The 12,033-nt window shown below is 47.0% G+C and overlaps 1 protein-coding gene across 1 annotated transcript; it reads right to left on the reverse strand.

Moving 5' to 3' along the window:
- Positions 1–74: 74 nt before the first annotated feature.
- On the reverse strand, positions 75–11,517 carry HACD3 (3-hydroxyacyl-CoA dehydratase 3). Its single transcript, XM_054272608.1, has 11 exons — positions 11,402–11,517; positions 10,908–10,950; positions 9,800–9,873; positions 7,732–7,896; positions 6,314–6,365; positions 5,840–5,950; positions 5,096–5,223; positions 4,502–4,614; positions 3,902–4,008; positions 2,994–3,125; positions 75–2,056 (listed from the first exon to the last, which is right to left on the reverse strand). Exons 1-11 carry the CDS (start codon positions 11,486–11,488, stop codon positions 1,980–1,982), a joined length of 1,089 nt encoding a protein of 362 aa, XP_054128583.1. The 5' UTR covers positions 11,489–11,517; the 3' UTR covers positions 75–1,979.
- Between the last annotated feature and the right edge of the window lie 516 nt (positions 11,518–12,033).

The following is a 12,033-nucleotide window of genomic DNA, read 5'->3' on the forward strand; positions in this document are numbered from 1 at the left end:
GTTAAATATCAAATTATACAACTTCTCAGGAAGTTGTATAATTTGAAAGAACAAACAACTGAACTAAAACAAAATTTGGTTGTAAATCTTTATTAATAGAAACACATTCTTTCTGAAGGACTAAAATTCAGTAGTGTAAGATCCATGACAGCTTGCACTAGGTACCACAGTTTCACTGATGAATACATACGGATTTCATAACAGAGGTTTAAATGCCCAGAGAAGAAATCAAAGTATGAAAGTGATCCTTGCTGTTCTGTTACTCAGCTAATTCAACCCTTTCACATACTTCAAACATAGGTACAGTGTGTGCTAAGTGAAATATTGTGTAAATAGCGCTCAACTCTCCTGAGTAAAGTAGGCTGTGCTTCTCCCAAAGAGAAGTTGTATCACGCCTCTTGTTGACAGAACACAATTTGTGAAATGCAGCGTGGAGCTTGTACTGCTTCTATGTTAGTCTCCTCATAACACTATTTCATTTACAGTAACAAGCACTGGGTCCATATCACAAACCTTCTGCTGTTTGTTACTTTTAATATATATAAAATAATTTTCTGGAGGGTTCATATTGTTTTACAATAGGAAAAGATAAATAGTAACATGGCACTAAGCTAATCTCAGCTTGTGTCTGTCCTGGATTGCTGGCATTGCTCTGCAGTGCCTGCGGCAGTGGCAGTTGGGAAACAACCTGTTCATAACCACAGTGCAGTTTGAACTAAACTTGCTGTACCTTTCTAAGCTGGATTAAGGAGGCCAGAGGAATCTGGGATCAGCTACAGGAGGCTCAGTGTGAAGAAGGACATGCTGAAATAAAGTCAGCTGAACCAGAGGTTTCCAGGTGAGACAGCAGATGATCTGAAATGTAGGGGGAGCTTCTCTTTGGTGGTGGTGGTTAAAGCAAGCAAAGAGAAAAGGGTCCTTCAAACCTGCGTGGGACCTCCCTTACTAAGATTTGATATGTGCTATCTAAATAATACAGTTTATTTGACCCCCCTGTTCCATCCCCCCAGGAGCCAGTCAACCACACACACCAACTTCTCTGCTGCAGCCCTAAATGCAGGTAGAAGAGTGACTTTGCTGCCCTGCTGAAGGCTGTAAATACAGGAGACACAGCCCTGGCAGGATGGATCAGAGGAGCTCCATGTCCCATGAGAATTCCACATTCTCCCTTTGCATGGGTTGGATGGAGTTCTGTTGGGGTTCACAAGCCAGGGGAATGCTGGTACCTATGTTCCCTTGTTTTGTTACATTTCAGTGCTTGCTCTACCAACCAGGAAGCATTTCTGCCCTCAGTGGCAGCTTCCTTTCCCTAATGACTGGACAGGATGTGTTGCTACAGGAATACACATTGCTATGGTCCACACAGAGCTCCTATTCTGTCAAGGCTTAACTAGAAACAGACTAAGTTGTAGCATTTAAATTGGCATTAACTACTTCCAGTTTTAATTCTGTACCATCAGTAATGCTGCAGAAGAAAAGGGGGGTTGTGTACTGAGCACGTTTATCCCAGTGGCTGATAAACACCCAAACACTGCACAGTGGCCTCAGACTGTGCCTCCACCTGCCATCAGGATGCCTCCCAGGAACAGCACAGGCCAGCAAAGAGCATATCCCACATCAGAAGCCCTATCTGCATGCAATATTGAAAGAGCAAATCTCCAATTAAAAGATAAACACTATTTCTAGTTAGTGCTGCTCCACTGATTATAAGCATATCATATGCAGATAATAGGATTTCTTTCTAATATGCTGGTTGACAGGATACACATTTAAATGTTCAATGGTAAATGCCATGCATAGATGATGGAAAGGGAACAAAATCCAATATAAGGGAATGTTACCTGAATTCACTATGAAATCATGAAATCTAGCGTGGTCATTTCATTTTACAAAATTCTTGCATTACAGTGGGTAAAACCGTAAGAATTAGAGGCTTATCTTGTCCCCCAAGTGAGATAAGAAATCATTGCAGTCCTGCTTCACTTCATCTTTCTCTTCTTTGGTCCAAGGTGCTGTTTCCTTTGCTTGTAGAGGTAACGGTAGTTTACAAATACCCCTGGAAAAGAATGAAGTGTTTAGGTAGGACATCACTGCGTCTTTTTATGCTAAATGGCTGTACCAGATCTAAAGGAAAAATAACAGAACCCAACTAACCCACCCACCACACAACAAAATAAATTATTTAGGGGTGTGTGTAGCAGTGAAAGCTAATGCAAGTGTTGTCTGGCTGGCTGAGGCAGGAGTTGCTGCACAGGTTGTTTGGTAAAGAGCAGCTTAGAAGGTTTGTTTGTCACCTTTAACAAGAAATTGTGACACCAGCTGTGCAGAGCTAAGGAGCATGAACCATGTATTTCAGAGTGAAACTCAGTTGAAGGGTGGCTTTAAGCAATGTCTGTGAGCAGGAGAAATCTAGTGAAAGTTCAGTTTAAAATTCTGGGTTAGATTGTGGTGAGTTGTGGATACCCAGCGTGGGTGTGGGTACCAGGAATTTAAATTGTGTTTACAAACTAACACCAGAAACCAACTATGTCTCAAGCAGGTTTTCTTCTTTAAATTACTATTTTAAGAGAGTTCTATATTGTTTCCTGGGAAAACATGATTTCATGTTGCATTTGTGATTATACTGCAACATTTAACTAAATTACTTTAATTTGAAATTATGTTTAGATTGCCACTACATCATTCTAAAGCTCAAATACCCCCTAAAAGGTGAAACTAAGTATACTATGGTTATAAATGCATGTAAAAATTATTCCTTTAACCCAAGTTTATGCTGCTAATTTGTTACCAAGATCACCTTTTTCTCATTAGGGGTGTGTTCCCCTCAATCACTGACAAATTTACATGAACAATCCACAAGGATAACACTTAACCTCAAGCAATTTTGTGTTGCCATGGTCCCCAAGATGCAGGAATTTCATTTTCTTTGAAAAATCAAGTTATTCAGGGGAAACTTTTTATTTCAATATTGAGAAATAGAATTAAATACTTACCTAAAAACAAGGCTATAAGATATATTTGAAGCACAAATGGAAACTGGATTGTGACATTCAGTGGATTTGGCAATCCCAGGCTAAATTTCCCTGTTTCACTGAAGATTGGAATGGATTGAACAATACAGACAGCTGAAAGCAGAAGGCCACCATCATTACCAAGTACAGAGAAAATGTATAATTACCCAGCCCACACCAACTATTTCAGCATAGTCCCTTCTAATTTGCCAGTGCTGATTAATGACAGCAATTTTGAAGGTGTTGAACATGCAGGAAGGTGGGAAGCACCTGCCTGAGGGGGTGCAGCAGGGAACCTTCCTGGTGAGACTCTGTTCTCAGGCACAGCTGCAGCCCCAGGGCCTGTGCCAGCAGGATTTGCCATCCACAAATACCCCCAGCAATGAAACAGGCACACTCCTCCCCCTGCTTGGTGTTGGGCAATGCCCAAAGCTCCTCCTGGCTCACAGACACGGGTTTGCAACACAGGAATAAGCCCCTGCCTGTCCTCTGCAGTCATTTACAAGAAATATCAAGACCTGGGAGCTGGTGTGAACCCAGGCCAGGCTGAGCAAGTCAGGCCCAGCAGACAAAGCTTTGGTTCAGCAGAGGGAAGTGAGCACTGGCCTCCTGTGCAGCTTGTTCTTATTCCATTTGTTCTTGCAACCCATCATTGCCTTTACTTCCCCCTCCAGAAAGAGTCTTTCCTCCAAAAGGAAGACTTTACATCAAATTAAAAATAATACCTGATTCAGTATGAAAGACAAAATGCTTATATTTGGTTCACCTCAAAGGAAATCTATTTATCTCTTGCTCTATTTTACTATTTTAAGTCCAGCTGCCAAAAAAAGAAATTGAGCTATTTTCCCAGCCTTGAATTCATTATTTAGTAAACTGTTTTAAGGAGATACCTTCTGCCAAGCCCCCTAAGGGGTAGAGAGGGATCCAGGCAGTGTAACGGAGCCAGGTGAGTGGTTTCCATTCAATTCCAATGCAGGAAAGCATGTAATAGGGATACCTACAGTGTGAGGAGAAATAAACACTTTAAAATGGAAACTACTACTAGAATTGGTCTTGTGTATCTACACTGTGTGCTCAACACAATTCCCAAATGACACCAGAATATTCAAGGCATTGTCCCTGTGGATGATGATGGACACGCAGTTATTGGGCAGTTTACAGAGCTCAGGCCATTCTGAACACAGGCATGAAGGCAACTGCCTGGCTGCCTAATAAACCCTTCAAAATTACTTTGGTTCAAAGATAAAGGCTTCGTTTAACAATGGAAATTCAAAGCATCAAAGAAATAAAGAAATAAACAACAGGGCAGTATCACTTTCAGACTCCAGCCCTGCCTCAGCTTTTGGCAGATGAAGGAAGGCTGTGAACAGTCCATGACTCAAGGACTCTCTGGGGCCAACTCTTTTAAAAAATACAAAGATCAAAATCTTCTTTCTTGGGAACAACCACTCTGTTCTGTGCACACTTGATAGGAGGAAAATCCCACCAACCTGAACAGCTCAATGATACTCCAGAAATAAAATATGAAGAACACCACAGGTTTGCTCTGCATTTCCTCCAAGGTTCCAAGGATAACAAACAGAACGAAGTTTCTTCCAAATATCTATTAAAGAAAAACATATTAAGGAACATTCACTCTTCATCAGAAGGAAGGGCAAGTCCTTGCTGACAGAAACACAAGATATCTACTCCTCACACATCTGAGCACACACCTAACTCACAGCTGAGCTGTAAGAATCTTGCCCTGTATTTAGGTCCAATCCAAGGGATCCAGTCTCAAATCAGCCATCCTCATTTTTATGCACAACAACCACAACCAGGATAAAAAGGGCACTGGCACCAAATCAAAATCATGTACTTTTATCAGCTTCTTGCTTTTGCTGTCCTGCACTCCCTTACCCAGGTGATGGAAGGAGACAGACAGCCTGTCACAGCCAAGACATGGGTTCCTGCCTTGTGAATAAGAAATCCTCTAGTCCAGTGCCAGGAGGTTGCATTACTTACTTTAGGAGAGTCTCAACACTTGTGTAAAATAAACATTAACTTTAAACATAACTGCAAGGAGAAGAATTTAGAAATACAACCTGCACTATAGAAGGGATCAGCGGTGATTTGACCAGTCCTATTAGTGAATTCATGATCTCCATTAATGCCAGGGTCTGACAGAAATACATCATATCAGAAATAGTGTGAAATGTGTCATAGAAGGAATCTGTAAGACACAGAAAACCAACCATTTTAGAACAAATGAATTTCCATGCTCAGGAAGCCGGTGCAGCAGCACAGCTTGTGATAACAGGATTCTAGCTGTTTTTGAGAAAAACATGATACATAATTACATAAGTTCTTTACAGGCCTTATCTTGAACTCACAGCAGCTGGGGCAGAAACACTGCTCCATTTCACACACAGAAGGATCAAGAGCTATTTCAGTAATTGCTTTACAAAAATGGCAATAGTGCTGTACCTCAACAGAATGGATTGTTCTTGCTACAAAAACAAAATATTCTGTCCAGATCATTTTCAAAAACATTAACATTGCAGTCAGCGAGACATTTTGCTTCAGCTGATTTTGTTAGAAGTGATCCTGGCAGAGCACAAGTATCATTCACAGAGTACACAGCTGTGACTTACAAGGGGACAGTATTTTCCTGCCCTTGACACTTTGATGACCTTTGAAAGGCTTTCATTGTGCTCTTTGGCATTGCACTCGTGGTTTAGTTCCTAAAGATATCTCCCTTTAGATTTTGCCATTTAAAAGGTCTTAAAAACAACACTGAAAATCAACTCAAACCCTCCAATATAAATAAAATAGTGCTCATTACTTGCCTTTTCCTAAGATGAATAGTCGTACTGTCATGTTCACAAAAATCCAAGAGAATCCCAAAAACTGTACAAGATTATACATGACTAGGTATCCCTTCTTCAGGTGTTTGAAAGCTAAAATCAATAATAAACACATCATGTGAGCAGAGTACAATGGTAATAGAGCTGCATACCAGGATTTCTGAGAATAAAGCTTATAAGGAAAAGGGAAGTTATTGATTGTGATAAAAGCACTGTTGGGTGCACTGGGGGTTCTGCTTTTGCCATTATCTGCTAGAACTCCAGAACTTGCTAGTCAGATTTTTGACATTTCTTGGAAACTTCAGTCCATTTTTATTAAATTTCTAATAGCTCACAAAACAAAGATCCCCCTCCAAGACACCAAGCCACTCAAAACTCCTTAAGAGTCAAGGTTCACAAAGTGTGAACAAACTTCCTAAATCCCACTTTACCCATTAAAAATATGCAGTTACTTACGGTCTTTTGGGACTCTGGATTCTATTTTCATTTTGTTAATCTTTTCTTCTTCCTTAAGATGAAGGATAAGGTTTTAAAGACTTACTGTAATTAGCAAGTGATTTGTTAACTATACTACTGCAAAGCTGGTGGGTTTAAAACTCAGCCAAGCACCCAGTAGCTAGAAGGTTTAAATTTTCACCAGCATAAACCAGAACATTCATCATCCAGAAATTATAGTACAGTAAAAGCCAGAGGGTGTTAACCAGTTATCCTGCCCTCACCATGTGGTTTGTTCTAGTAATTAGATGCTTTTGCTGAAAGAGCCTCTGCTTTCGGTGTTAATTCTCAATTATGACTGTGCTGTGTCTTACATGATCCACCAGCAACCTGAGGAGAACAAAGAACATCCAGCCCAGGTTCTCTGCCTGCCTTTCCCAAAGCTCCTGGGCCTTGGCACTGCAGTGCCCCTCTCTGCTCCCTGCTAAGCTCATGGCTGCAGAGGGGAACAGGGCAGTGTTTGTTGCAAAAAGGATTTGCAGGAACGTGGTCTGTTCAAGCCTTTTCCAAGTCCATCTTGCACCTCCCCACTCAGTAAGCTGCTCAAGCTCACTAGATGGTGGGAATGCAGCAGCAGGGCCAGCCAGGGGCTCGGGAAAGCCTCAGCAGTCCCTGCTTCCCACACAGACAATGTCCAGGACTCTCTCCTTTGGGCTTCACATGGCAGAGTGACATGATCCTCTGTGGATCAGCACACCGGGCAAGGGGCACATGCAAGGAGCCAGCACACAGCCTCCAGTTCTAACCAGAAACGTGCCTATTTCCAAATCCCCACTTACAATTTGAACCACTTAACTAAAAAAGCTGGTGTTGAATGGTGGGTGCTGCTGCCTACTACCTGTTCCCAACAAACCTCTCCTGTAGAAAAGCACATTGGGTTAACATTCAGGCAGTGCAGTCAGATCCCCACACAACACTCACCACACTGGTCAGCGAGAGAGGCAAGAAAGGCTCCTTTCTGCAAGGGTTTATTCCAGCAGAGTATATCACATGTGGCTGAAGGGAACCCAGCGAGAAAGAGGGCAGCCACTAGTGCAGGCAGCTTAAGAAGGGGAAGGGGTGGGGGGCGGAGATAAGGGCAGGGCAAACGGGGTTGGTCTCCTTAGCCACCAGTGGTACCAAGCCAGTGAGTGGACAGGCAAAGGGGAAACCAGGGGAAGTCCACGTGGGAGTCTGTCTTTTCCTCCCAGGAGGACTAGTCTATGGTTAGAGGAGAGAGTTCATGGGATGCTACACTTAACCAACTCTATATAGAACAGCAATAACAATCAGCATGCCACGAACTCCTGGTAAATGAAGAATGCAGGTTCAGGCACAGGAGAACAGCTGCCCTTGCTTTGTAAGTGGCAGCACAAGCTCCAGGTGCCCACAGGACTCACCTTTTCCTTCAGTTCCATCTCAGCATCCGACTCGTCCAACCAGCGGTCAAAATCGGGCGCCAGGAAGAGCGGGCGCTTCTCCTGCTTGGTCAGCCTCTCCCACCAGTTACTCTCTTTCTTCTGCACAGTGATGTTCACCTGCCTCTGGGTCATCCTGCACACAGGCTGGGGGCAGACACATCAGCAAAAGTCCAGTGAAACAAGCTCTGAGGCTGACTTGGTAGCCAAGCTCCCCTTATCAAGGAGGCAGGGATGACACAACTGTGGCAGCACAAATGTCTCTCTGCCAACCAAGACATGGAAGCAAAGGGCAGTCCAGCTGAAGATGGCAGCTGTGATAGCTGCACGACTTGATGAGCAGCCTGCCCATATCACAGCACCACTGCATCCCACCACAGAGCTAGCAGAGACCCCAGTGCCAGCCTTCTTAGACAGACCCCTGATCTTGGCTTTACACCTTCTTGCACTTAGTACTGTGAGCCACCCACCTCCTATAGCCAGCAGTAAAAATAACACTGCCAGCAGCCACAGGTACTTGTCTAAACAGGGGACCCCAGGTGACCCCTGCTGCACCGAGAGAAGGAGCTAAGAGCCTTAGGGAATGCCTGGACACAAGGTGAGCTGACAGAGCAAGCAGTGTGCTCACTGCCACCCACAAGGCCTCTCCACCTGCACAATGGCAGCCCAGAACCTCTCCATCCTTACAGTCCATAGCATTGTCACCTTGGAGCCCATGGCACTGTCACCTTGGAGCCCTTCTGACCACTGAGGCTGCTCCACATGGCACTGCCTGTCAGACCAGCTGAAACTGCTGCAGAAGCTGCACTCCTAACTGGGCATGTTACAGCAGCTCTGCTCTGTCAAGGCTGCCTGGATGCTCCTCAGACATCTGAAGGCTGCTGCTGTAATTTACAGCTACTACACCTCATCCTTGCCTGCCACAGGCTCCATTTCTCACTGCTGGCACCAGCAAGGGGAACTCATGCTGCACATCAAAACTAAAGGAGAAAAACCTGGACTGTGATGCTGCCTGGTCCTGACCATCTGTAGTTACAGAGTTCAGTCTGTTCTCCAGTCCCTCCACAGTGACTCAGAGTGACAACTTTTGGAAGGAGGCTGCTCTGCAGAGACAAGGACTTGCCTTCCAGGCCTGGCTCACAGCAGAGCCTGTGTCTGCCAGCACAGGAGACAGGCACAGGCAGAGACAGGCACCTCTCCCACACTGTGGGCCAGGCAGATGATAAGGCAGTGACCAGACCCTGGAACCAAGAGCTGTTCACTGTCTGCCACTCCACACCTGGCAGGAGCCACACCAGAAACATGCCTGCTGACAGAGCCTGGAAATTCCCCCTCCAATGGACTCCTTCCCTTTTCCTTCCCTTCTCCTTCCCTGCTGAGGAGCAGAGGTGAACGGTGGCTCCCAGTCTGACTGGAGCTATCCCAAACTCAGCCAGGAATAAGCAGCACAAATCCTGCCCCAGGAGCAAAGCCCAAGTTCTCCTGTGCCCCAGGCTCTGAGAGTGGGGACAGACCTCACAGCCACCTGTGAGTAACACAGAGGGACAGCTCCTCCCACTCACACTGCAACAGGGATTAAGGAAAGACTTCTCCAGCAGGAACCACAACATACCACAGCCTAAGAAATCTGCTCAAGCCAGAAACAAATTCTCCTGACTTTCTTCTTTTGACCAGCTACAAAAGAAGCCATGAAACATCATACTAACTACACAATGTTCCCCTGACCTCCAGTCGAGGTTGCATCAGACAACACATTGCCAGATTCTCCCGTTATTTTGCTGCTTTAAATCCTTTAAAAAACTTAAAACTGCTGTGGAACAAGTGACAAGCAAGTGCTTACTCAAGCTGGTCCATGCAAGCAGCAACTCCAGTGAGGTGATTTGCATTAAAACAAGACAATGGCACACAGGACTGCCACAGAGCTGGCTGTTACTGAGTTACCAAAAAAATTTGAACAGTATATTGGGAACTTTGTGCACAGCCATTTCCCTTTCAAGTTCTTCAAAATTTATTTTTTCTTTGCAAGAATTAGAGAAGTAAAAATACCTACTTTAGGCTCGACTGGCTCGAGGAATTCGATCTCAAATTCATATATGTTGTCTCCTTTGGCACCGTGACCCTGGGCTAAAAGACAAGAATTGACAGTCAGTGTGGTTCCACACACTCCACCTGCAAAGGATGCTTTGTACACAGAAATATTCAGCACTTACTCACAGCACTTTCTTCGTGCCTTCCTCAGAGGCAAGAGGAAACCACACAATTACAGGGAAGACACCAAAACCTTGCTTGGAGGGGCAGATGCAGGAGTCAGCAGCTAAAGCTGCTGCAAGTCTGCACCACGCTGGAAAAGCGTCCCTGCTGCAGGAAGCCAGCATGTCAAATTCCCAAAAGAGGGGATCAAAAGGCTGCTCAGGGATAACTCAAATTCAGCAGAAAATCTCCTGCTGGGGGATCCAGCCTCTGCACAACAGAGCACCCAGGGAGATGGGTGCTGCTGGGTGAGTATGAGGGTGATGTGGGGAGTCCCTCCCAGCAGCAGAAGGGCACTTATCAGGGTTTGTTATCTCCCACATTGATCCTGTCCCCAGAAAGGCTCCAAAACTGCACACTGTGTATAATTCCCACCCTTCCACGCTGTAAACTGATCCCAAGGAGAACATGATGTGCAACACCCTCCTATCAAATGGCCTGGCTGTGGCTCACCAAGGAGGCAGCAGCTCCTAATGAGACATCTTAAAAAATTCTGTCCAGCTGCAAAAAAAAAAACCATCTTTCAGGGCAAGATCTGCTTTAGTTTCCAAATGGAGCACTAGTTCCTGATGTGGAGGCTTGATAAGAATTGCACACAAGGTCTTTGTGAAAGGAAAAATTGCTGTGAGTTATCTCCAGGGTTTGGCTGGCCCAGGATGGGAAGGATATATGGAAATTCCACTGGTATTTAAATATGGGGAGGTTGGGGTTTTCTTGTTAGATAAGATAGGGCCTGTTGTGGTTACCAGGGCTGGAACACAGAGGGCTGTGGGTGGGAATGTGGCAGATCTGGACATGCCCAGCACAGTGGCTCCTGCCACTGATGGGGACCAAGCACCCTGCCATGGGGACAAGTGGGACAGCCCGGGGGTGGGGGCCAGGCTGAGACCCCCCGATGGAGCCCCTACCTCTGAAGTGCAGGACATTATCGGTGATGGTGATGTCCGGGTTCTGCGGAGGGAGAACATGCATTAGGTGAAGCTCACGGGGTCAGTGCACCCACCCGGGTCCCCACAGCTCTGCCCGGACCGCCGAGCCCGCAGCCGCTGTCCCCGCGGGGATCCGCAGGTCAGCCACCCTGGGGGTCCCGCAGGTGCTCCCCGCCCGCAGGTGAGCCCTCCCAGGTGCCCTGCAGGTGATTTCCCCCGCAGGTGAGCCTTTCCAGGTGTCCCGCAGGTGATTTCCCCCGCAGGTGAGCCCTCCCAGGTGTCCCGCAGGTGACTTCCCCCGGGGTCCCCCAGGTGAGTCTCCCCCCTCACCCAATTCCCCACAGGTGTCCCCGCCCGGCGTCCCCCAGGTGTCACCCCCGGGCTGTCCGCAGATGTCCCCTCGCCGGTGTCCCCAGGTCAGTGTGCCCCGCGCAGGCGAGTCCCCCCGGTGTCCCCGGGTGTCGCGGCCGTACCCGCACGTCGCTGAGGTCCACTCGCAGGAAGAGCTCGCGGTGCCGCTGTGCCCAGTGCACGTGCGGCCGCAGGCTGGGCCCCGCCATCGTCCCGGCCCGCACCGGCCCGCGGCGCCCCCGCGCCTGCGCACTCCGACCCCCGCCAGGCGGGCCCCGCGCCTGCGCGCGCCGCGGGGGGCGGGTGGGGCCGCCATGGCCGGGCGCCCTCAGGGGTGCCGAGCCTTCATCGGTGGCAGTTATTGAGGCACAGCGTCTGCTGGGCTGGGAGAGCCCTCCCGGATCCGGTCTGACCATTCCCCAGCACTGCCGAGGCCACCGCTAGCCATGCCCTCACATCCAGGGCTTTGAGATTCCTTCAGGATGGGGACTCCACCGCTGTCCCGGGCAGCCTGTGCCAATGTTCAACAACGCTTTCTGTGAAGAAATTTTCACTGATATCCAAACTCCTGGCACAACTTGTCCTGTAGCATGTTACCTGGTAGAAGAGACTGACTCCATCTCAGCCATGACAGGAGAGGCTGATAAGAATTTACCAAATAGCAATTCTGTAGCCGTGCAACCTGTTGCAACTCTTACGCGGTCATTATTTTGCGCCCTAGAACTTTTGGCTGGCCCAGCACTTGCACTGGCTG

Source organism: Melozone crissalis, unplaced genomic scaffold (genome assembly GCF_028551555.1).
Source record: "Melozone crissalis strain CALT ecotype California unplaced genomic scaffold, PUWL_Pcris_2 ptg000014l_1, whole genome shotgun sequence".
In the NCBI taxonomy this organism is placed as follows: Eukaryota; Metazoa; Chordata; class Aves; order Passeriformes; family Passerellidae; genus Melozone; species Melozone crissalis.